Here is a 27,351-nt window from a genome sequence, read left to right on the forward strand (position 1 = left end):
ACGATACTCACTGTGTCAGATTACGCGATTTTGACTCCTAAAATTTTGTCGTGTCGTGGACATGACACATGTCAGATTACACGTTTCTTCCTGACCAGTCATTTAACGGCGCGCGTGTCATCGAGAAGGCGAAACTAGTAGCGAGTGACTTCCGGAAACGAACATAAACAAACAATGGATGAAACGGTGAGTGTTGTATTGGCTGTCCTGTGTTCAGAAATAAGTTAAACCCGACAATGGACACGTTCCTGGATTGCTCGAAGAGGACCGTATGGGCTGTCGATCCTCCAAAGAGAACTTGAGGTAAAATATTGTTTTCTTATATATTTTTACTTTTAGTTTTAACGTTAGCACCATCGTCTCTATTTCGTTTCGCCATTTTTGAAAGTTGTGTACGAAAAGCTTCTGTGCTCCTATTGGTCAACCTCATATATGTGACGGAACCGTCGTGGACGACTGTTAAAAAAATTAAACATGCTAATCTTTTTGTTGAGCATCGCACACGCGACGTAGGTTGTCGCCCACTATGACACACTATACAATATGATACGATTGAATCTTTCGTCCCGACGCCGGTTGTCGTTTACGAATCCCCACGACACCCTACGTCAAACGGATTGTGCCAAAATCAGGCTAAACTCATGTAATCTGAATCAGGTGTCCGTGGATTTTCCTATATTTGGTGTTTTTTGACATGGAAAACAATTTTACACTCGATTCAATGAACACTATTGACTCGAAAATCGAGCAGAATTTTTTCACAAAAGTGACAGCCCTAATAGCAATGAGATTATTTAAATTATTAATTTGCTCTTGTGATAATTTTATTAATCATTGCCTATGCTACTTGGCCAGGCTCAACCCATGAGCGCTGATGTAGTGAGGAAGATATGGGGTAATAAAGCCATATTCAGCCCTATAGTCACTCTGGAACCACGGCGGAGGAAGTTTCATAAACCCATAACCATGACCATCCCCGTCCCGAAGAGCTCTGCGGACTCGGGCCTCGGCGGCGGCTTCGGAGGTGGAGATACTCCTACATTACGCCTGCTCTGCAGCATCACCGGTGAGAAAGCACATGGGATATACTCAAACAAAACTCATTTCCACTTTCAATCCAACTTAATATACAGAGACAACCAGGGCTTTAAAATGGGGTCAAAAAATCAATCCGTTCGCTCCGAGCAGAATCAGTATTTTCTGAAACATTACCGTTCTGAAAACGGGAAAATATCAGTTAATAACACTATTTTTCATTCTACCTGTTGTTACATTGTAAAATGTAATCCCATTTGAAGCACTGGTAATCTAGATTTGCTCATCTGAAAAAGTGTGATCCAATCCTATTTTACTTTAAAAAAACAGTGCAAAGGTAAAATAGATTTCCTGATCCTGGAGAGCAAAACATGGGATTCGCAAATCTAGAAAAATATGATCTAGATTTGCTGGATATTGCCTGCCATTCATTTCCACTTAAATGTAATGCTTTAACGATTGGTGACATATTCTTGGAAAAACTCCTGAGATCCAAAAGCTAATGCTAAGCTAAGCTAAATTCATGACTGGATCCCTGCCAAAAGAAAATAAAAAACAGAATGATATAATAACTTTATTAATCAGTGAAAGTTAAAGCATATCTGTTCAAAAAAACATATTTTTTGTTTATATTCCTGTTAAAATTCATTTTGTTTTCATTCCTTGAACCGGTTCAGAACCCTGGAGACAACTACACAGTAAGTAAGCCATTCATAGGTTAAGTGTAATGTAACGGAGGCCAGCTAGTGAGAGCTGTGCATGTAAACCTCACTCGTCTGGCCTCAGATGCGCACTAGCGACTAAGGCTACAGACTGCCGTCCTTAGCATCCTTCTTGGTGCCTGCCTCCCATGCTGGAGACGCCGGTTCAAATCCTGCTCGGAGTTGGTTGAGTACAACCGGTTATATTTGGTGCCGTGACCCGGATGGGAGTGAGGTTTAGCAAGCTAGTGAAAGCTCTGTAAACCTCACTCCCCTGATCTCAAGAGGCGCACTAGCAACTGAGGCTACAGACTGCGGTCTTTAGCGTCCTTGTAAGCACACCCACCTCCCATGCTGGAGATGCTGGTTTATAACCCGCTCTGATTAGATTTGGTGCCGTGACCCGGATGGGAGTGAGGTTTAGGGAGTGAGTGTAAGAGAAGCAAGCTAGTGAAAGCTTTGTAAACCTCACTCCCCTGATCTCAAGAGGCGCACTAGTGACTGAGGCTATAGACTGCGGTCTTTAGCGTCTTTGTTAGCACATCCACCTCCCATGCTGGAGATGCTGGTTTATAACCTCCTCTGATTAGATTTAGTGCCGTGACCCGGATGGGAGTGAGGTTTAGGGAGGAGAGTGTAACATGAACTAGTTAGTAAAAGCTGTGCATATAAACCTCACTCCCCTGATCTCAAGAGGCACACTAGCGACTGAGGCTACAGACTGCGGTCTTTAGCATCCTCGTTAGCGCATCCACTTCCCATGCTGGAGACACAGGTTCAAATCCTGCTCGGAGTTGGTTGAGTACAACCGGTTGTATTTAGTGCCGTGACCCGGATGGGAGTGAGATTTATGGAGTGAGTGTAAGAGAAGCAAGCTAGTGAAAGCTCTGTAAACCTCACTCCCCTGATCTCAAGAGGCGCTCTAGCGACTGAGGCTACAGACTGCGGTCTTTAGCATCCTTGTTAGCACACCCACCTCCCATGCTGGAGATGCTGGTTTATAACCCGCTCTGATTAGATTTGGTGCCGTGACCCGGATGGGAGTGAGATTTAGGGGGTGAGTGTAATGGAGACCAGCTACTAAAGAGTGATGGTAAACCTCACTCCCCTGGCCTCAAGAGGCACGCTAGCAACTGAGGCGACAGACTGTGATCTTTAGCAGTTAGCATCATGCTGGAGACGCCGTTTCTAATCCCGCTCGGAGTGAGTGGAGAGGTTACAGTAACACGAGTGACCCCAATTAAAGACTAAGTTGTTCCCTCATAGTCAGTTTTTTTTCAGCATACTGAAGCCCCGCCTCCAGTGACATCCATTTAAAGCTGTATTGGGCAAGGGAATTAAATAATTGACAAGGACAAGTGAACATGAATTTTCAAAATAAAAGACATTTGCTGTAGTCAACATCATTTTGTATGTTGTAACCAAAACCGCTTCTTCCATGTATAGGTGGGACCACTCCTGCTCAATGGGAGGATATCACTGGGACTACACCATTAACATTCACCAATGACTCTGTGTCTTTTACCACAAATGTGTCTGCCAGGTAAATTCTCTAGAAGCAACTGGAGAGTATATGTTTTGAATGATGAATATTCCCTTTTTAAAGCTTAGCAAGCGTACGCTTAGGTGCGCCATCGTACATGTGATGTAAATTTAGTCTACATACTCTGTACGTTGAGGTTGAAGCTCATAAGCATCAACATCTCCCATATTTTCCTCATCAGATTCTGGCTGATAGACTGCAGGCAAGTACAGGAGTCGGTGAACTTCGCCACTCAGGTGTATCGCGAGATCATCTGTGTACCTTACATGGCCAAATTCGTCATCTTTGCCAAAACGCATGACCCTATTGAGGCTCGATTGCGCTGTTTCTGTATGACTGATGACAAAATGGATAAAACTTTGGAACAGCAAGAGAACTTCACGGAAGTGGCACGTAGCCGAGATGTGGAGGTGAGTAATGGACTTGCTCATACAAATATGCAAAGCGAAGAGTTCTGAGTGGGTTTTGCTGCAAGAAATTCCTATTAATACAGTATACTTCTATGCCGCCCAGAATTCATAGTCTTAAACGAGTAGTTCACATTTAAAAAAACGTTTGCTGATAATTTACTCATCCCCGTGTCATCTAAGATGTCCATGTCTCTCTTTCTTCAGTCGAAAAGAAATTAAGGTTTTTGATGAAAACATTCCAGGATTTTCTCCATATAATGGACTTCAATGGGAGCCAAACGGTTCAAGGTCCAAAAGACAGTTTCAGTGCAAACTGTTCAAAGGGCTTTAAACGACTCCAGACGATGCGTCTTATCAAGCGAAACGAGCGGCCATTTCAAAAATGACTCGAAAAAAGATTTGTTCATTTTGACAACGAACGCGCATCACAGAACAGATCAGGGCCAGCATTTATGCTTATAAAAGTTAAACTTTTTTATTTATTTAGGGGTGAATAAATAAATTCTTAAATAGCTCGTTTTGCTTGATAAGACCCTTATTCATCGTCTGGAATCGTTTAAAGCCCTTTGAACAGTTTGCACTGAAACTGTCTTTTGGACCTTGAACCGTTTGGTTCCCATTGAAGTCCATTACATGGAGAAAATCCTGGAAAGTTTTCATCAAAAACCTTCATTTCTTTTTGACTGAAGAAAGAAAGACATCTTGGATGCTCTATTGATAATTGAGAAATATTTCCACTGTGGAACTGACATTATTGAATGGGTTGCGTTCTAGGTATTAGAGGGAAAACCAATATATGCAGACTGCTTTGGAAACCTGGTCCCCCTAACAAAAAGTGGCCAGCATCATGTCTTCAGCTTCTATGCCTTTAAAGAGAACCGACTGGCTCTTTTCATCAAAGTGAGTCAAATCTGCATTCATATATCTTAATAATTATAAGATGATCCATACAGCCATTTAACCGCACACTTGGCAAATCACTTGTAGATTCGAGACAACGCTCAAGAGCCTTGTGGACGCTTGTCCTTCACGAAAGAGCCCAGATCTTATAGGACACTGACCCACGGTGCAATATGCAATCTGAACATCAGCCTGCCAGCTTACTCGAAGGTACGTTCATGCAAAATGCATCGTTCGAAAATCATTTTTATGTTGTCCGCTTTTATGGCAGATTTGCATGCATTCTGACATTCAATGATTGCTTTATACCACAATATCTGCAAGGTTTACAGTTGAAGAAACAATTACACAACTTATTGCTGTGGATATTTGGAAGGCGTCATCTTTTCCTTTTATGTGTTTCCCTTTTTAAAAACATATTTTTATGCGTTTCTGTTGCACCGAACGCCTCGCTGGCCGGCCTCAGCTCTGATAACCGCTTAGCCTGCTCTTTCTGTCCCCTTCTGTCTCTCCTCCACCTCTGTCCATCTCTCGTCCTCTTTTGCTGCTTCTTGCTCCTCAAAGGAATCAGATTCAGAACAAGATCCTGATGAGGAGGTAACTGCGATTTTGCTCTTTAATTAACAAAAGATCCTTTGCTTTCCTCCGTTATCTCATTTCAAAACTCTGTCCAGGTTTAATTATTATTATTACAGAGATAAGCTGTTGTGTGAACAGAGAATATGTGTTTCAAAACCCTTACAGTTTCATGAATGGCTTTAATTGTTTGTTTGTTTTAGAAGCCATTCATGCAGGAAATGCAGATCATTTCAAAGGGTTTACACATATTTTCTCATAACTGTATATTGAGCCTGCTGTGAAATAGCTTGAAGAAAGAAAGTAATTTTAAGCTAAAAATATGGATCTGTTCATTCAGTGCATGTGTAAAATTGAATTTTCTTCACCTTTTTTCCTTCACAGACGAGCCGAACGCTTGAGAAATGTAAGATATCGAGTTAAATTAATTAAAATATTTTGTTATACCAGACACTTTTCCATTGAACTTACTAACTGAGAATGTACCACTGTAAAATAACTCACAAAGCATGATTTTAACATTTTACTTGTGTCTGAGTGAGTTAACTATTGATATATTAGGGGTGTTACGGTACACAAAAATGACGGTCCCATTTATTGCAGTCCCGTTCTGTCAATTCGAGACTTGTGTAGGCGCTCGTTCATTGAAGTCTTGCTTGCTGTCAGGACAATCCTTTATTTAAAATGTAAATATTTGTGTGAATCTGTAAGATTAATATACAATTGTAAGATGTAAAACAACAAGCCATATTGCTTTTTGATTTAGTTTGAGTTTGAAATTACGTTTCGTTGATAAAGTAGTTCCGCACGTGCGGCGATTAAAACGCTATTTCAAAACGAAAGACTTTTTTTTTGTACCGTTATACCCCTGATATAAATATATTAATGTTTTATTCTGATCAGTTTATGAATCTTGATAGAAAAAAAGTTTTTGAATGTGTCTGCACATAATGTGAATTTCATTCATACTGTGGTGATGTTTGTTTTCAACTGTTTTAGATCCCTACTCCCTTCATTAAACACAATAACAATCTGCAAAGCAAATTATCATTCCCATCCAAATCTGTCGTAATCTCTCTCCTTAGTACCTTTTGTTGGTGCCCCGGCATTTTTACACATAAACAAAGTGTACTTGTAAGCCAGCCCAGTAAGAGGATTCCCTCTCTTTATCTATGGATGCACAGAACATTAATAATATAAACCTGTGATTAAACACTGTTTTGAAGATATGTGGCTTCATCAGTTGGATTTTAACATTGCATAGTTTGCTTACTATTGCTTTAAATCACCACACTATGTAATGTAACCTTTAAGTATAGTTCTTACATTAATCTTATATTCAGGTATAATACTGTAAGAATTAGAATCCAAATCTATTACTACATCAAACTTACTACACACTAACAAGTTTGCCAAATTTACCACGGAATTAACATTTGAATGTTCGTCTTGTGTGTATTATTTTTTCAGTATTGATCTGTGTTTAACATTGTTTACATTACCACTACTAATATTGAAAAATAATAATTTCAATATTTTATTTTCTGAAAACGTGAGCTTGTCACTGGGGCAGTAGCCTTAAAAGGACAACTTTGTACCTAATCTACTCATAAAAGGTGTATTTTAGTACCTTAGTAATATGTACCCTTTACTATATGAACTTTAATGGGCAAATAGGTACAAAGATTTGTGGTTGATTGCAGAGACACACATGCATGCATGCAGGTAAAATTGACGAAGCCTCCCTCAATGGGAGATTTATTAACATGTAAGACTGGTCTGAGCCAAATCTGTTTGAATTATTATTAATCATCAATTATTAATCATGATATGCAAATTCCCCCTTGATCAGACCCAAACAGAGTCTTTACACTGCCTCCATGACATGAGCACATGTTGTTTTTTCACATCCTAAAACACCTTGATGAATTTCAGTTTTAGTTGCATATCACTGGCTTTCTTTATAAAAAAAACATTAAAGACTTGTTTTTGATGAGTTTATTTTTATTGAGTTCTCTCTTTCTCTCTTTTTTGTTTCTTCTTCTGTAGACACGAGTTATAAATATTGAGCCATGTCTACTTTGTGTTACTGTTTTTCACTATATGTCCCAGTGTTTGGGTTGGCTTATTTTCGTCTCCCTTTTAAATATCACTTTAGTTCGTCTTTTTGTTTGTGTGAGTGCGCTGTTGAACCAGATGTGGATAAACAAGTTTCCTGCTTATTCTTAAGATTTGGTTAGTATTTGCTTTGCAGTTGTTATTCCCCCATAAGTCCAGTAGACTGTCCACTCATCCTCCCATACGCCACTTACCTTTTTTTGTCATCTTGATGTCTTCTGGTCCTTGAAGCTCTGAACTGATCCCTTATGTCCTTTTCCAATCTCTGTCCCTTTAATTTAAATTTTGGTTAATTTGCTCCTTAAATATCATCCAAATGGAAGATGATGGAGACACTGAAACGTCACTCCTGAAAACACGCTTGATCCGAGACTCTCCTGCACTTGCAAGTCCAGATTTACTCTCTGAAGTGTCAGAGATGAAGCAAGACCTTATCAAAATGACTGCTATTCTGACCACTGATTCCTCAGAGAAAGCGGGTCCTATGCAAGGGGATTATTTAGATAAGGGGGTGGAGGAGGTGTCAGCAGAGCCTTTTGAGATAATGGAAAAAGTCAAAGAGGATTTGGAGAAAGTTAGTGAAATTCTGAGAAGTGGAACATTCGATAAGGAAGAATCTCCTAAAACAGAGAGTCGTCCCTATAGGAAGGATGAGGGGTGGGTTCTCCTGACAGAAAGTGAAATTGAAGAGGCCAAAATGATGGCCGCCTTTGAATCTCAAGAATCGCTTCTAAAGGAAGTTAGAGTCAACAGAGGATCGCAGAGAGCAAGGGGTGCTAGGGGCATGGACACTGTTTCCACTGGCGAAGTGAAGGAATACTCACTGGATGTGCCTGGAACATTGAGTCAAGAAACTCCATCACAGCAACGGTTCACTGAGGTTGTTCTGCGCAGAGGTGGTCGAAAAATAGTCCCTACAGTGGCAAAAGACACTAAAGCCCATACAACAGAAGTAAAAAAGCCAATAAGGAGAAAAGGGCCTCAAGGACACACAGAAGAAACCCAATCAATGAGCACAAAAGAGAGTAACGTCAAGAAGAGCGCAGAGAAGTCTTCCGAAGGGGATGCCTTACTACCTGTACCTGGAGACCAAAAAAAGTCTCCTGTATCACCAGTGGTTGAAGAGACGCCAATCGGTTCGATTAAAGAGAAAGTCAAGGCTCTTCAAAAGAAAGTAGAGGAAGAACAAAAAGGTCATAAAAAACAGACAACCCAAAAACCATCTTCTATTGCCAAAGACCAGAAAACATCAGGCCTGAAAAAACAAACCTCTTCACCCCAGAAACAGTCTCCTTCAAGGTCATCAAAGCCTGACCCTGGAAGTCTAGAAGAAACCATGTCTGTAAGAGAACTAATGAGAGCATTTCAAACTGGCCAAGACCCCTCAAAAAGAAAGTCTGGGCTCTTTGAGCACAAAGGATCTTCCACAACAGTGAGTAAACCCTCACAAAGTCTTCCCCGAGCACCCTCACAAGAAGAAGGGTCTGCTGATGGTTTAAAGCCTGAAGAAAAAGTCACAATTACTCCACATATAAAACACTCTAAAGACTTTGAAGAAGATACCAAAGCAAGGCAAAAGAGTGGCGAGTCCACTCACTCAAGCGTGTCAAAACATGGCAGAGATCTTTTGCCTGATAATGGTACCGAGAACAGTGCATTTGACGACAGCTCTGACAGCATGAAACATGAAGCATTGGTCGACTCACCCAATGCTAGTCTTGCTGAAGTGGAAGCCCCATTGAGTTCTGAGGAAAGTTACAAACACGAGGGCATGGCCGAGACTCCAGAAACAAGCCCCGAGGGCCTCTCATTATCACCAAAAAAACCAGCCCAGTCTATACTTGCAAAGTCTTCAAAATCAGAAGCAGTCACCCCTAAGGTCAAGACAAGTAAAATCTCCTTTTCTACCGAGATGAAGGCAACTAATGAACAGGCTACAATTCATCATCCAGTGGATGAGCCAACAAAAAGTGAGTCCATGTCCATTCCTCATAGGAATAGGGGGGTGACCTTTGGGGATGAAAAGACTTCTGTTGATAAGGACTTTATTTCTGTGTCATTCAAGCCACCTAAATCTCGAAAACTGACTAAAAGAGGCTCTGAAACGCTAGAGAGTTTTTTGAGCGATGAGGAATCCTTTGACGATCAACCAACACCAACCTCTTCTGACTTTCTGGCCTCAAGGGCAGCTACACAGGATCATGGTGGTTTAGTCCTGCCTCTTAGACACCAAGATTCAGAAACCCTTAGTCCAGTAGCTGATGACTCTTTTACCATTAGCCACAAAGACTCTTTAGAAGGTAGTCCCGTGATGGAAGACAACTCTTCCCATAGATCCCCAGACTCTATCGAGCCTAGTCCAACAAACGAATCCCCGTGCTGTGACTCTTTAGAAAACAGCCCCGTAGAGATGAAAACCAACCTGACTTTTCCACCTACAGTAGAACAACCCAGTGTGACCACAGGCCCCCTGACATCCTCCAAAGCCCCTGAAATCCCCCCAGAGAGTTTGCGTAGTAGATTGCTCAAAGAACAGGAGGGTAATGCGGACGATGACAGTTGTGAGCAGACATCCCTGATGACAAGTTCGGGTAAGAGTCCTCTCTCCCCTGACACACCAAGTTCTGAAGAGGTAAGTTATGAGGTCAATCCCAAAACCCCAGACCCCATGGTCCTGATTGTTCCCTTTAAGCCATCCGTAATCCCAGAGGAGACAGTAGAAGATGATGAGTTGAAGTGTGGCCTGACACAGAGGAAAATTACTCCAGAGGAAGAGATGTTTAAAATGGCTGCCAAAATAAAAACATTTGATGAGATGGAACAAGATGAAAAAGACAAAAAGGACAATAGAAAAGATAGTGAATCTTCTCAGACATTGGTATCGTCTGATGCAGGAGATGAGAGCATCAAACTGTTTGCGCTAACATCCAAATATGAAACATCCTCTGTGGATGATGGGTTTGGGTTTACTGAACTCAACCAAGCATCAGAGATAGCACAGTCTGTTGAACCAATCATTAAAGTACAACCTCCCTCTCCTTTTCCAGCAGGTATACGTAAGAGCCCCCAAACATCTGAGGACATTCAACACAGCATGGCATCTTCAGCTGAATCAGCAATGAGGAGACCTCAGTCTGTCTCAGAAAAGCATAACACAAAACCACACCTTCGAGAATCTCATAGTGAGAAATCTGAGGACAAAGAATATGTTGATTCAGAATTAGCACAGTTAAATAAAACCGCCTCTAACAGCAACAATCTGGCTGAAAATATAACTGATGAACAAAAAGAGCAAAGTTTAAAAAGATCTAAAGGAAATCAAGCAGATGCAATGCAGAACGAGGCGGCCAATTACCAGAATGTCGATTACATATTGCCTAGTCAGGAACAGTCTAATGCAACAGATGAGATTAAAGGTGATTACATGAGGCATACAGGGGCATCTTATGTTGATATTTGTAGTGGCAGCCTAGATGTTGATTCTATTCCAATTATTATTGGACAAACAAGAGAAACATTTAAACCAGAAATATGTATTTATGATGACACAGAGGAAGATGATGCTGAGGAGGAACCTCCTAAGACTGAATCTAGAGGAGTTACAGCAAAAGCAGAGACAGACGCCTGGAATTCAGTGCGAGAAGATGACGATGCATTTGCAGCAAGAGTCAAAGAGGAAGAGCAAAAGGTCTTGGGTCTGGTCGTAGATCGGCCTTCCCAAGGAGCGACTCCAGACACGACACCAGCAAGGACACCCACTGAGGAGGGTACACCAACAAGTGAACAAAACCCTTTCCTCTTCCAAGAGGGAAAACTTTTTGAGATGACAAGAAGTGGTGCGATAGACATGACTAAAAGGAGTTACGAGGAGGAAGGCTTTGCATTTTACCAAATAGAGCAACCTGTTGAAGAAGGCATAGCTCAAGAGGGAGAGAGTGGACCTGGTAGAGCATCCAGTGAGGCTGAGAATGAGGTTGGTCGTAACGTCTCTTTGCAGATAAAACCAGAGGAGGAGAATGACCTTTCTAATGAGCCTGCAGATTTATCTGTACATTCTCCTGCTGAGGTATATCTGGCTGCAGCTACAAAGTCAGATGCTATAAAGTCTAAAACCTCAGAGAAGGACCAAACAGTGCCAGAGATTAAATCAGACGAGGGACGTTTAATATCTGATCCTGCTTACTCTGATATGGTCATAGTCGATGTTCAGACAGCAGTGTCAACTATTACTAGATCAGTTCATTCCCAACAGAACCAAGAGTTCTCAGATTCCCGCCCAGATGATCAGCACTCAGTTATAGAACAAACCAAAATCCCAGAAAAGACAGAATCTAAAAGTAAACTTGTCTCTAAAAGTAACACTGCAGCCTCTCTATCATCTAAGACTAGAAAAGATATGCCCACCTCCAAAGAGGAGGAGAAACCAAAATCCCGAATCCCTGTTAAGGCCAGCTCCCTCAAGCCTGAGGTAGAACTTCCCAAGGATAAGAAGTCAAAGTTGCCCGTAAAACCTCAAACAAGGAGAAAATCGGACACTGAGACAGGCCCGTCCATAACCTCCAGTTTAACAAAGTCTTCCAAAGCCAAGAGCTTCTGTGAAAGCGATTCCACCAAGAAACCAGCCAAAAAGGACCAGAGACGTTCAACAAGCACTGACCTGTCCAGCACAACTAAGACACCTCCTTCAAGACTACCAGTCAGGGGAAAGCCTGGTCAGCCAATTCAATCTTCCACACCAGCAAAACCAAAAAAGGCCCTGCCCACTGACACAAGCAAACAGTCTGTTGCCTTTTCCCAAGAGATTAGCCATGAGGCAGCTAAGGTAGTGGAGAGTTTGGCTCAGGCAAAGAAAGACAAACAGGGTTCCTTATCCGATGATGAGAGCAGCACGCCCGATGCCTCGGTAATAGAGAGTGAACCTTTTCTTGACATGCAAATGCCTTTCCCTGAGGATTCCTTGGTCATTAGGCCCAGATGGGACAACCCTGTTGAGACGCAGATGGAACGAATCCCTGCTGATAAAGTCCGAAGTCAAGGTATCCCCCATCTCTTGGGGCCCATTCTCTCTTTCTCATCTGCCTCAGCACCTCAGTGATGAAAGTGCTGCTTCTCTGTATTGTAACTAATGCTTCTCTTTGTGGTGCTTCTTTGGTGTTTGGGACTGTCTCTGTTCCTTCTATCTGACATAAGTCTCTTACATAAAACCAGATGCAGAGTGGAGTATTAGTAGAGTTTTTTCACTTACTGCAAAAATTAACTCAGTTGTGAGGTGCAGTTGATATTACATTTTATAATGTTCACAAATCCTAGGACAGTTATTCATAGTGTTGATATTTTACCTCGTTTTTGCTCATGGATTGAAACTAATCTGATAATGGTTTCTTTAGCATATTTGCTTACAAATGTTGATTTAATAATAGATAATTATAATAATATATATATTTTTACACGAGAAAGCCAGTGACCTTATTTAACTTAGTGTTGTAAACAATTATTTGTATTGACTTCTAGTTTTAGATTTGTGTGCTTATATGTCTTTTGCTGGAATTTGCAGTAGATCCACAGGATGAGGCGGACCGGAAAGAAGGTCGTCTGGCGGTAATAGCAGACCACCTTGGTTTCAGCTGGTCAGGTAAGCTGCTAACCTCTATACCAATGGTTCCCTAACTGGGAATTCTGGATGGTTATGGTGAGCAGAGAGCTTAGATATTTTAAGTACATTTTAAGTACAGAGAGGTTTCTTGTTGTTTTTTTGGGAATCTCTGCTCTAGACAGACATTTTTAAAAGGTACAATACTTGGTTAAAATGGTAGAATTATTTATGGAGTTGGGATACATCCATGTAATGGTTGCATTGTTTTGCAATAGTTGGCATGCCTACTTTTTTATTATTGTAAACCTTAAACGTATTGCATTGCAGTCGTAAGGGCACTTTTGTTTCATACGGATACTTTGTTGTCCTGAATTAAATGTGTGACTCATTACCGAAGTGATTTTATTCAAACAGAATTGGCTCAAGAGCTCGAATTCAGTGAGAAGCAGATCAGTCAAATAAGAAATGAGAATCCAAATTCTCTACAAGACCAAAGCCATGCACTCATAAGGCTATGGAAAGAAAGAGATGGCAAAAATGCTACAGGTAAGATCTGCTGATCATGTCTTTTCCCTTAGTTTGAATGAATTTGCATTGGTCTGTTCACCGGATATACTAAGCACTATTAAATCAAAGATCAGTACACTTCAAATAATTATTTCAGCATTACCCGTCAGCCACCACCAATGTCCCTAATGACAAATCCAGCATTGTTGGTCACCAGCATAAGGTATGTTTTGAATGCTGAAATTTATGCTGGTTTTTGCTGGATTATTCAGCAGGGATGCAGCATCCTTTGGAATCATTTTTTTTAGTCATTTCAGACTAGAAATTCAACTAACTCATCAATTACATTAAAAACTTGGCATCATGGCACATAAACTAAATTCCACAATTGAGCAAGTACATTATAAAAAAGAGTGTCCAAAACTTGAAATAATCGCATAGTTTGTGATGAACATGGACAATTATAAACTGCAATCCTTATTGACGTCTGTGGAGTCATCAAAACCTTGAACTACAGAGAGTCTGCAATTAAAAAGGAAATGCGACAAAGCCAGTGTAAAAACAAGATCCAAACCACAGCGTCAGAAATTGTACATACAGTTCTAGCTCAGAAGACATATTTCCCCCTTTTTTGGGAATATCTTAATGCCGTCTTGGTGCAAAATGACAAATGTGCTCTGAAATTATCACCAGAAACCATTTGATAACCATTATATTCATCCACGCTGAAGAGCAGTGCCAAAACACAACTGATGTAAAATAAATACTATTTATATAAATGTATATATATATAAAAAGTTACGTGCAACTTTGCCTAAATTTTATGGAAAAAGAGAGACCAAAGTTCTGCAGTGCAGCTTTAATTATCTTCTCTTCCTTTTTGGCACATTACTTACCATTGTTGTAAATTGATTGCTTAAATAAGGAAATGCGTGCTATGACATTTTATTGACCAGGCATCACTAGTATCACAAGTATGACTAACACGTCTCCACTTAACAGCAGAGAACACTTTGATGAAGACACTTACAAAAATAAATCGAATGGACATTGTGCATCTCATTGAAACAAAAATCATCCAGTCCAGTCAAGACCAGTCATCACACACCTATGCAGAAATTGAGCAAACCATATCATTGGATCATAGTGAAGGTACGTATGAGGACAATATCTTGAAGCATATTAGGTTGGTGTTCATTCACCTATAAGGTTTCACTTTATTTGGATGATCCCTTTAACACATTCAGAGTATTAGTAGACTGGTAGGGTTAGGGATAGAATAAGTTGACATGTAGTTGACTTATAGTCAGTAGAGTGTCTGTTGGTGGAGCATCACAATAAAGAGTTGGCTGATATTAAGCAGATAGTCTACTAATACTCTAATGAGAGTTAGTTGACATAGTTGCAAAGTTAGGGAAGGGACCATCAAAATAAAGTGTTACCAAATATTCTTATTCCTCACATTACAGAAGCTGATGATTCACTACAATACTTTTACAATGGTTTTACAACTGTACAACAGAATCTGTATTGGCCTTTGCAGGTTTTTCAGCTCTACAGGAGGACATGGACAGCCCCAGACCGGACCGGCGAACAGAGGTCCCTCAAAGAGGATCAGAACTTGGGCCTCTGGTGGCATCTGTTGAGGATCTCTCCTGCAATCGGTCTTCCCTCGATGATTCACAGAAAGAGAAGTTGTTGATAGACAAGGAAATGGGTTCAGAGTAAGTTCATTCTCTTCCCGTCCTATCCAATTGAAAATTTATTAAAAGTATATTAAGTTTTGATTCTGTGTTCGTCAGGGTGGTCGGAGCCTCAACACATAGTGGTTTTCATATGGCTGAACTGCGGCAACAATTCCCAGGCACTATCAAGCAAGTAAGTCCTTTCTTTACCCTGTACAAGACTGTTCCCTGGAGACTACAGTCTCATGTCTATGACACAGTTTACAAAGGTGGTACTATTCCCAACGAACCATCAAGCAATATACATGAAACTGTGGATGATCCTTTCCAAGAGTTAGGAGCAACTGGGGGTCAGTTTATCCCAGTCTCCACCCAACAGGATGATGAACAGAATCTTCCACCCATAAATTCAATGGAAAGGTACAAACGGACAACACTGTCAGATTTTGGGCACACGCTCTTGGAATCAGAGAGTGTCGAACCAGATTTCAGTGAGTTGAATGTGGAACTCAAGCAAGATTCTGAAGATTATATTACCTCTGTCTCCAGTACAATTCAATCATTTACATCTCCATCAAGTGAAAAGTCGGAAACTGTATCTACATCACCAATTAAACACGAGGATACACTTACAAAGAAACCAAGTCAAAGTGAGGACTATATAAAGCGCCACGTTGAGGAAGTTTCTGACAGATTCTATAGAACCCTTTTTGGTGAAAGTTACCAAAGTAAGTCCCCTAAAAATGAGATTTCTTCTGTGGAGGAAGTAAGTTGTAGAGAGTCTTCAGATGTTTCCAAAAATATTGACGTCAACCAATCAATCAGCTTCACAGAATTGTCTACTGAAGGAGTACAAGGCTTAGCTCAAGCAATCTCCAGTCCTCCTCAACAACTTAGCATGTCTGCTGCACTCGAAAGTGGAATTACAGAGAAGATCACTACCCCTACGCTTAACCAAATGTCACTTGATTCAGTAACTGAGAAGCCACAAATAGTATCACTTCCAATAACTGATTCTGGTTCTTCAGAAGCTAGAGTTGAAATAACCATACCAAATACTCCAACCAAACAAACCGATGGTAAATTCACAAACAATACATATTCCATCTCTAGCTCAGTAGAAGTTGTGACGTGTAGACCTCTTACACCGGTATCTTTAACATCCCAAGTTGAGCTAAGCTCACCAGAGTTTGAGTATGTTGACAACTTTGGAATAACTTCATCTGAAAATAGATCATCGTCGCCAGAATCAGTGGTCTCCGTGCCTTTAGACTCACCAATACCATTTGATTATAGACCATCTTCAACAGACTCATGGATATTAATGGCGGAATTAAGATTTTCTTCCCCTGAATCTGTAACTTCACTGAATGACTGCACTCTTCTCTCTGTTGACTCTCCATTGCCTGATTTTAGGCCAGCTACACCTTTGCCAACTGCTTTTGAAAATGAATTTCCAATAAATGTTGAAGAATACAAAACATTCCATGCACCCGGTGAAAGAATTGTCCCTCTTGCAGGATTTACAGAAGATACACCAGGAGCATCTTATTTGCTGGTGATGGATGACACAGAAAGGCCAATTTCACCTGGTTCTGCAATTTTTTCCCGATCATTATCGCCTGAATCAAATAGATCTTGGTCGCTTGTGTCCATCAGTTCTGACATTTCAGATAGGGAACTATCCACAGAAGTGCGTTTTGAAAGCCGGACTCCATCTCCTTATTTATTCTTGACTGAAAAAAGACCATCATCTCCAGAATCAACAGCATCTGTAAATGAATATAGAGGACTTTCCCCTGATTCCCCAATACCTTGTTTTGCAACAGACGTGCAAAATGACTCTTCAGCACTCATGGCAGGATATAGATCACCATCATCTCAGTCTGAGGTTTCAGACATAGACTGGGATCTGATATCTGTAGAGTGTCTTGTTGGAAGTCGACCATCATCCCCTGAATCAACTGGATCTTTTAATAAGCAGAGATGCCTCTCTCCTGATTCTCCTCTTCCCAGCTTTACTCAAACAGTGTTGGAGTGTTTCATACCTGCTGAAGTGTATAGATCTGATTCAGATGAGTCAGGCCTCTCAGACAATGAAAACAAAAAAGTATCAGAAGTACAACCTGAAACACGACTATCATCTCCTGAATCATTTACATCAATAAATGAACACAGACCCCTTTCACCTGATTCACCTGTACCTGTATATAGAACCACATTGCACTTTAATTTCAACACATTTCAGAGCCTTCGAGACTCATCTCCTGAATTAGAAACATCTGATATTGAATATTCGGAGTGTGAGCCCTTGCTTTACGAACCAAGACCAGAATCCCCAGAATCTTTCATTTTAGAGCCTGAAGATGTTCCTTTATCCAAGGTTATAGTAAAAAGTGTTACGTTTGATAGTGAGCCAATAGAGGAATCATACTCTCAAAAAATATTAGCTGTTGAGCCCAATGAATCACTATACAATGAGGAACAAAGCATTAGTGAATTGCCAAAACCACCGTATACCGTTATGTCCAAAGCTATGTTTAGAAATCGTATTTCTAAGATATTTGATCCACACTACAAGGGCAAGACATTCTGCTCCACGTTTGTTTTAGGAGAAGTTATGGCTAAGTCAATTGCTTCGGCTGTTGGAAAAGCTGAAGTTTTACATGATCCATCTTCTAAAGAATCCAAAATTCATGATTCTTTTAAACAAAACCCATCTGTCAAGTGTACAGTGAATAATCAGGATTTACCTCAGATACAACTGACTTTTGAAAGTCCAGCAATCTTCCAATGTGAAGGCAAACCATTTTCATCTGAGTCACATGATCAATTTAGACCCATATCTCCAGAATCTCTTGAGCTGGATGACACGTTTGAAGCAATTGAGTGTAGACCATTGTCTCCTGAATCAATAGAATCAGTTAATGAGTTCAGACCACTATCTCCTGACTCACCTGTAACTGAATTCAGTGGATTTTTCTCTCAGAGTCATTTGCCAGTAACAGGGTCTAGATCATGTTCACCTCAATCGCTGTGCTCGGAGAATGCAGAATTTGAGTCTTACCTTGAAGAATTAGCAACTATAGAGTATCGACCAGATTCCCCAGATTCAATTTTATCAGACACTGACAAAAGACCACTTTCTGCAGACTCCTTGCCTGAATGGAGACCCATGTCACCTGAATCTGCCATGCTTTTGGAAGAAATTAGAGGGTCTTCTCCAGAGTCAAATAGGTCCATTAATGAATTCAGATCCCTATCTCCAGACTCACCTACACCACAGTATTTTCAAGCAGGCTTTGAATCAATTTCTGTAAGAGATTATAGGTCCTCATCCCCTGAATCTGCATTATCAGAGGACGAATGGGATTCAGATGTATTTGATGACTTGGTAATTGACCTTAGAAGGTCCTCATCTGAGTCGATCACATCAATTAATGAAAACAGACGTCTGTCTCCTGATTCACCTATTCCTGATTTCACACCGGCCACACACACATTTATCATGCCATTTACAGGCTCCCGACCAACCTCTCCAGAATCAGTCAGTTTGGAAGTTGAAAATGAATGTTGTCCATCTGACCTTAATCCAGAGCAAAGATCTGACTCTCCTCAGTCTATATTATCAGAAACCGAGACTAGACCCCTGTCCCCTGATTCGCCTGTACCTCAATTCAGTGTATTATTCACTCAAAATAGTTTGCCAGTGACAGGATCTAGATCATGTTCACCTCAGTCGCTGTGCTCGGAGAATACAGAATTTGAGTCTTACCTTGAAGAATTACCAACTATAGAGTATCGACCAGATTCCCCCGAATCAATTTTATCAGACACTGACAAAAGACCACTTTCCGCAGACTCCTTGCCTGAATGGAGACCCATGTCACCTCAATCTGCCATGCTTTTGGAAGACATTAGAGGATCTTCTCCACAGTCAAATGGATCCATTGATGAATTTAGATCCCTATCTCCAGACTCACCTACACCACAGTATTTTCAAGCGGCCTTTGAATCAATTTCTGTAAGAGATTATAGGTCCTCATCCCCTGAATCTGCATTATCAGAGGACGAATGGGATTCAGATGTATTTGATGACTTTGTGATTGACCTTAGGAGGTCCTCATCTGAGTCAATCACGTCAATTAATGAAAACAGACGTCTGTCTCCTGATTCACCTATTCCTGATTTCACACCGGCCACACACACATTCATCATGCCATTTACAGGCTCCCGACCAACCTCTCCAGAATCAGTCAGTTTGGATGTTGAAAATGAATGTTGTCCTTCTGACCTTAATCCAGAGCAAAGATCTGACTCTCCTCAGTCTATATTATCAGAAACCGAGACTAGACCCCTGTCCCCTGATTCACCTGTTCCTCAATTCAGCGTATTATTCGCTCAAAATAGTTTGCAAGTAACAGGGTCTAGATCATGTTCACCTCAATCCCTGTGCTCTGAGAATACAGAATACGAACCTTACCTTGAAGAATTAGCAACTATAGAGTATCGACCAGATTCCCCCGATTCAATTTTATCAGACACTGACAAAAGACCACTTTCCGCAGACTCCTTGCCTGAATGGAGACCCATGTCACCTTATTCTGCCATGCTTTTGGAAGACATTAGAGGGTCTTCTCCACAGTCAAATGGGTCCATTAATGAATGTAGACCCCTATCTCCAGACTCGCCTACACCACAGTATTTTCCAGTAGTGTTTGAATCAATTTCTGTAAGAGATTATAGGTCCTCATCCCCTGAATCTGCATTATCAGAGGAGGAATGGGATTCAGATGTATTTGATGACTCTTTGATTGACCTTAGAAGGTCCTCATCTGAGTCGATCACATCAATTAATGAAAACAGACGTCTGTCCCCTGATTCACCTATTCCTGATTTCACACCGGCCACACACACATTCATCATGCCATTTACAGGCTCCCGACCAACCTCTCCAGAATCAGTCATTTTGGTAGTTGAAAATGAATGTTGTCCTTCTGACCTTAATCCAGAGCAAAGATCTGACTCTCCTCAGTCTATATTATCAGAAACCGAGACTAGACCCCTGTCCCCTGATTCGCCTGTACCTCAATTCAGTGTATTATTCACTCAAAATAGTTTGCCAGTAACAGGGTCAAGATCATGTTCACCTCAGTCGCTGTGCTCGGAGAATGCAGAATTTGAGTCTTACCTTGAAGAATTAGCAACTATAGAGTATCGACCAGATTCCCCCGAATCAATTTTATCAGACACTGACAAAAGACCACTTTCCGCAGACTCCTTGCCTGAATGGAGACCCATGTCACCTGAATCTGCCTTACTTTTGGAAGACATTAGAGGGTCTTCTCCACAGTCAAATGGGTCCATTAATGAATGTAGACCCCTATCTCCAGACTCACCTACACCACAGTATTTTCAAACAGGCTTTGAATCAATTTCTGTAAGAGATTATAGGTCCTCATCCCCTGAATCTGCATTATCAGAGGACGAATGGGATTCAGATGTATTTGATGACTTTGTGATTGACCTTAGAAGGTCCTCATCTGAGTCAATCACATCAATTAATGAAAACAGACGTCTGTCCCCTGATTCACCTATTCCTGATTTCACACCGGCCACACACACATTCATCATGCCATTTACAGGCTCCCGACCAACCTCTCCAGAATCAGTCATTTTGGAAGTTGAAAATGAATGTTGTCCTTCTGACCTTAATCCAGAGCAAAGATCTGACTCTCCTCAGTCTATATTATCAGAAACCGAGACTAGACCCCTGTCCCCTGATTCACCTGTTCCTCAATTCAGCGTATTATTCGCTCAAAATAGTTTGCAAGTAACAGGGTCTAGATCATGTTCACCTCAATCCCTGTGCTCTGAGAATACAGAATATGAACCTTACCTTGAAGAATTAGCAACTATAGAGTATCGACCAGATTCCCCAGATTCAATTTTATCAGACACTGACAAAAGACCACTTTCCGCAGACTCCTTGTCTGAATGGAGACCCATGTCACCTCAATCTGCCTTACTTTTGGAAGACATTAGAGGGTCTTCTCCACAGTCAAATGGGTCCATTAATGAATGTAGACCCCTATCTCCAGACTCACCTACACCACAGTATTTTCAAACAGGCTTTGAATCAATTTCTGTAAGAGATTATAGGTCCTCATCCCCTGAATCTGCATTATCAGAGGACGAATGGGATTCAGATGTATTTGATGACTTTGTGATTGACCTTAGGAGGTCCTCATCTGAGTCAATCACGTCAATTAATGAAAACAGACGTCTGTCTCCTGATTCACCTATTCCTGATTTCACACCGGCCACACACACATTCATCATGCCATTTACAGGCTCCCGACCAACCTCTCCAGAATCAGTCAGTTTGGATGTTGAAAATGAATGTTGTCCTTCTGACCTTAATCCAGAGCAAAGATCTGACTCTCCTCAGTCTATATTATCAGAAACCGAGACTAGACCCCTGTCCCCTGATTCACCTGTTCCTCAATTCAGCGTATTATTCGCTCAAAATAGTTTGCAAGTAACAGGGTCTAGATCATGTTCACTTCAATCCCTGTGCTCTGAGAATACAGAATATGAACCTTACCTTGAAGAATTAGCAACTATAGAGTATCGACCAGATTCCCCAGATTCAATTTTATCAGACACTGACAAAAGACCACTTTCCGAAGACTCCTTGTCTGAATGGAGACCCATGTCACCTCAATCTGCCTTACTTTTGGAAGACATTAGAGGGTCTTCTCCACAGTCAAATGGGTCCATTAATGAATGTAGACCCCTATCTCCAGACTCGCCTACACCACAGTATTTTCCAGTAGTGTTTGAATCAATTTCTGTAGGAGATTATAGGTCCTCATCTCCTGAATCTGCATTATCAGAGGACGAATGGGAGTTAAATGTTGTTACTCAAGATTATTCTGCAGAATCAACAGAATCTATAAATGAAGAGAGATCGGACTCTAGATCTTTATCTCCTGATTCTCCAATATATCAATATTATACCAATCAGTTTGAACCAACAATAGTAACAGGTTACATATCACAATCTCCTGAATCTGCATTATCAGAGGAGGAATGGGATTCAGATGTATTTGAGGACTCTATGATTGAGCTTAGAAGGTCCTCATCTGAGTCAATCACATCAATTAATGAAAACAGACGTCTGTCCCCTGATTCACCTATTCCTGATTTCACACCGGCCACACACACATTTATCATGCCATTTACAGGCTCCCGACCAACCTCTCCAGAATCAGTCAGTTTGGAAGTTGAAAATGAATGTTGTCCATCTGACCTTAATCCAGAGCAAAGATCTGACTCTCCTCAGTCTATATTATCAGAAACCGAGACTAGACGCCTGTCCCCTGATTCACCTGTTCCTCAATTCAGTGTATTATTCACTCAAAATAGTTTGCCAGTAACAGGGTCAAGATCATGTTCACCTTATTCACTGTGCTCGGAGAATGCAGAATTTGAGTCTTACCTTGAAGAATTAGCAACTATAGAGTATCGACCAGATTCCCCCGAATCAATTTTATCAGACACTGACAAAAGACCACTTTCTGCAGACTCCTTGCCTGAATGGAGACCCATGTCACCTCAATCTACCATGCTTTTGGAAGACATTAGAGGCTCTTCTCCACAGTCAAATGGGTCCATTGATGAATTTAGATCCCTATCTCCAGACTCACCTACACTACAGTATTTTCAAGCAGGCTTTGAATCAATTTCTATAAGAGATTATAGGTCCTCATCCCCTGAATCTGCATTATCAGAGGACGAATGGGAGTTAAATGTTGTTACTCAAGATTATTCTGCAGAATCAACAGAATCTATAAATGAAGAGAGATCTGACTCTAGATCTTTATCTCCTGATTCTCCAATATATCAATATTATACCAATCAGTTTGAACCAACAGTAGGAACAGGTTACATATCACAATCTCCTGAATCTGCATTATCAGAGGAGGAATGGGATTCAGATGTATTTGATGACAATATGATTGACCTTAGAAGGTCCTCATCTGAGTCAATCACGTCAGTTAATGAAAACAGACGTCTGTCCCCTGATTCACCTGTTCCTGATTTCACACCGGCCACACACACATTTATCATGCCATTTACAGGCTCCCGACCAACCTCTCCAGAATCAGTCAGTTTGGAAGTTGAATATGAATGTTGTCCGTCTGACCTTAATCCAGAGCAAAGATCTGACTCTCCTCAGTCTATATTATCAGAAACCGAGACAAGACCCCTGTCCCCTGATTCGCCTGTTCCTGACTTCACGCCACTAACATTCACATTTATCATACCAGAATCAGATTCTCAGTCAACTTCTCCAGTCTCTTTGGATGTCGAAAATGAACTCTATCAGTCAGACCTCAGTACAGAGCAAAGACCTGTCTCTCCTGAATCAGTAATATCAGAAATTGAGCATAGACCACTCTCCCCTGATTCAGTAAGTGATTCCAGGCCAATGTCACCTATGTCAATGGTAGATCGAGCATCTCCAGAATCCTTTATATCATTGGAAGAGTGTAGACCATTACCGCCAGACTCACCAGTTCAACAGTTCTCTTGTATACATAAAATATCAGCAATGCATTTATCCCGATCCGAGTCTTCTGAGTCACTATCATCAGACACAGACATTGAGCTTTGGGTTTTTGCACCTCAAACTACTGAACAGAGAACATCCTCGCCTGAATCATTCATGTCTTTGAATGAAAAACGACCATTATCACCAGACTCACCTATTTATGACTTCAAACCATCAATGTACGTAGATGTCACCCAAAAAGCCACATATAGGTCATCCTCCCTAGAATCAATTGCGTCTGATGTAGAATATGACACTGAAAGTTTTGCATCTGTGGGCAAGACATGGACTCAATATAGACCATTGTCTCCCGAGTCAGGTAAAATATCTCCCGTGGATCAGTGTCATTTAGAAATAGAAAACAACCAGACGACGGCTGGTCAAAGCCACCCATCACTTGGCCAAGAAGGGTCCAATTCTATGACATATCTGTCATTGCAGAACACTGTCAGAACGGAGCCTCGGTTTAAACTTGTGTACAAAGCTGTACCCTTGTCGTTAATCTCCCATGTGTATGATCCTCAATATAGAGGTGAAACGTTGTGTTCAAAACCAGGTGTGTTTGAGCATACTGGATGTAAAAAGGAGATCTCAAAGACTTTTGAATGCAGTTCTGAAACACCCTCTGATTTGTTTGGAAAAAATCAAGCACTTTCCATGGATTCTTTGTTTTACTCTTCAAGTTTACATCCATTTCTAATGGACAATTCAGATAGGAGAGCATCCTCACCAGAATCATATACATCCATGAATGAGTACAGACAGCTCTCTCCTGATTCACCAGTTCCTGAGCACAGACCTTCTCTGCCATCTGCTGAGCTTTTGTCCGAATGTCGACCCTCATCTCCTGAGACGACATTCTCATTGAATGAATTTCGAAGTCTTTCACCTGATTCACCTGTACCTGAATACTCAACACCATCACCCGTTCCAAATGAACCATCTAGTGTGGCCCTCAAGCAGCACAAATCCATGTTTACTCCACTGTCCTCTTCATTGTGTGACGATCAGAGTTCTGATATGGACTCAGTGTTTCCTGAATCATTTTCTTCATGGTATCCATTGCCACAATGGATTATGTCTGAAAACAGACCTTTATCATCTATCTCTGATATTTCAGACACAGATTCTAGATCCTCATCACCTCAGATGTTCTGTCACGAAACAGAATTGCGAAACCCATCACCTCAAGCTGTAACGTTAGAAACAGAACTAACTGAAATTGTTACTCCAGAGCCATTAGATTTTGAGGCAATTTATCAACCCGAATCAGTGATTGAATCTGAATACGAGGAGTTTTATGAGAATTTGAGTTATTTGTCATTTTCTGACATTGATGAGATTACGAAAGATCTATCTGTCCTCAAAGATGATTCTCCCTTGCTGAATCGAGTGACATTTGAGCAATGCACAGAACAAATCAAGTCTCCACCTGAAATAGAGGGGCTTCAAACTGCTGCGCTAAAACCAACCCCATCTCATGATATAGCCTTAGAGCAAGCACAGAAGGACACAGAAGGTGTAACACAGACAATTTCTTACTGTGAAGAAAGGGATATATTCACCGCAACAGGTGCATCTGGAAAAGATGAGACTAGCAAAGGCCTCATAATCCATAAAAGAGATGACAATCAACAGATGGAAAGTTCACAACTTCAACAAAAAGATGATCTAGGACACGATTCAAGAAAACTAGCCCCTCAAGACAACAAAATAGGGGTAAGAGATTGAGCATGCTGCTGTGAATCTTGTGTGAAACTAAGAGGCTTGAAACAGGGAATTTCACAATTCTGGATCTACTAACAAATCAAGACTAAATAGACAACTGTAGCCCAAGCATGTAGTTTTAGCGGTGTTGAGAAAATGGTCAATTCTGAGAATGTAAACGGCATGTTTGAATCTTCTCCTTGGAGCAGATTCCTTGGTGCCCAATCCTGTTCCTGGAGATTTACCAACCTTTATGGTGCGTTCACACCGGACATGAATAGCGCGTCAGGCGTGAGTGATTTCAATGTTAAGTCAATGCAAAGACGTGTTACATGGGTAAAAAATTCTTGCGGCGCGAATTAGACGAAGAGCGCGGCATGGTAGACACGAATACACCTCATTCGAATTGAGCGTCTGGCACGTTAAACACGTTACGCGCGAATGATTTAGTTAGTGCTATTTGTGCATAACCAATCAGGAGCCTAGCTGCTTGCTCACATGGTTAAGTATCTGGATGCTTCGATAAATGATTTTGTAATACGACTAAAAGCCTGGTGTGGTTCTAATGCACAACAAAGCAAATATTTCATCACTTAAAACTTTATTTCAATATACGAGACATCCTTTTGTATAACTAGACGCGATAGGTCTAGTGCGTCTAGTGTGAACGCACAGTTAGGCCCCTCCACACTACTGCGTTTTTGTTTAAAAACGGAGAATTAAAACGAATGCGATCTCCGTACACACCAGCGTTTTATCTGCGTATTAGAAATGATCTCCGTCCACATTAAAACGACTGAAAACGCGGTTCACGCGACCATTCACCAACACTGGGCATGCGCGTGCCGGTGTAAACAGTGGTTGACGAATCAGGGAAGGATACGTCATGACTGATAACAGCGTTATCAGTGAAACGTCAGCGTTTCTGAAGTCCTACGTTTTTTCCCGTCTACGCGAAAACGCCCTCCGGAGATTCAAAACGCAAAACGGAGCTGCAGCGTTTCTCAAGGTGCAATTGTAGCAAAAGGTTTCCGTTTTTAAACGAAAACGCAGTAGTGTGGACGGGGCCTTAGAGTTCAGATCTAACCCTCATCCAACACATCTGTCTGTAATTATCAACTGCTCCTGAAGATCGTAATTAGCTGGTTCATTAGTGTTTGATTAGTGTTGGAGCTGAGCTTTGCAGGAAGATAGATCTCCAGGAACTGTTAATCTTTTCCATCTTTCCATGCAACAAAATCTATTGCGTTTGTGTGACGTAATTATTACATATTGGGAGAAACATTGTTTTCTTCCCTTTCATTTTGCACAGGAAAATGTCTCAAAGGTCATTCATTCAGAGCCCCAAGTGAAAGATTTAAGTTCCATTTCAAAAAGTTTAGAGCCTCAAATAAAGTCGAGAGAGTCACACCTAGCCCCACGTGTCCCCAATATACCTGAGCAGAACAGATCTCAACCGGTCTTTGACTTGGAGGCCCACAAATCCACTCCTGATTCATCACCTAAAGAGCCTAAAGCATCAAATGTGCAAGAAGTGAAGCCTTTTCAGTTTTATCTCAAAGACTCTCACAGAAGAGTTGAACTACATCCAATTGATTCCTCTGCATTTGGTTCGAGTCTCGAATCACCTGATTACAAAACTTTGCTTTCAAGATCTGTGAAGACAGGCATTCAGATGTCACTAACTGATTTAAGTTCAATCTCTCCAATGATTAGCGACTCCCATGGATCTCTAAGCGAAGGGATTTCTTCTACTGAAGTGCTTGAACAGACGTCACCATCATTTGGTGGTGATGTGCCTGAATCAAGTTTTGCCTTACCTGTAGCTGCCATGACACCTTGTAATCTGGAAGCGACTCAAGAGCTCGAAGCCTCTGAGATGCCTGTAAACCTGATGGGCGACCAGATGGAGTTAGATGCCCCCTTAGCTTTAGATGTTGACTCTCCACTTTACAG

The 27,351-nt window shown here is 41.1% G+C and overlaps 1 protein-coding gene across 19 annotated transcripts in view; it reads left to right on the top strand.

Moving 5' to 3' along the window:
* ank2b (ankyrin 2b, neuronal) overlaps positions 1-27,351 on the top strand; it is a 125,869-nt gene that overhangs the window by 87,796 nt on the left and 10,722 nt on the right. For 14 of the 19 annotated variants that reach the window (XM_089131734.1, XM_089131748.1, XM_089131786.1 and 11 more), the window contains 13 exons: positions 856-1,066; positions 3,183-3,279; positions 3,461-3,689; positions 4,464-4,589; positions 4,677-4,799; positions 5,154-5,186; positions 5,550-5,571; positions 7,607-12,319; positions 12,838-12,915; positions 13,291-13,422; positions 14,386-14,535; positions 14,927-15,107; positions 15,186-15,261. In XM_089131734.1, coding sequence (XP_088987860.1) covers positions 856-1,066; positions 3,183-3,279; positions 3,461-3,689; positions 4,464-4,589; positions 4,677-4,799; positions 5,154-5,186; positions 5,550-5,571; positions 7,607-12,319; positions 12,838-12,915; positions 13,291-13,422; positions 14,386-14,535; positions 14,927-15,107; positions 15,186-15,261 — 6,171 coding nt within the window. The remainder of the gene's footprint in view (positions 1-855; positions 1,067-3,182; positions 3,280-3,460; positions 3,690-4,463; positions 4,590-4,676; positions 4,800-5,153; positions 5,187-5,549; positions 5,572-7,606; positions 12,320-12,837; positions 12,916-13,290; positions 13,423-14,385; positions 14,536-14,926; positions 15,108-15,185; positions 15,262-27,351) is intronic. The other 5 variants (XM_089131771.1, XM_089131773.1, XM_089131780.1 and 2 more) reach the window with 5 other exon arrangements.

The sequence above is a fragment of the Pimephales promelas genome, chromosome 1, assembly GCF_988280905.1.
Source record: "Pimephales promelas chromosome 1, fPimPro1.hap1.1, whole genome shotgun sequence".
NCBI lineage: Eukaryota > Metazoa > Chordata > Actinopteri > Cypriniformes > Leuciscidae > Pimephales > Pimephales promelas.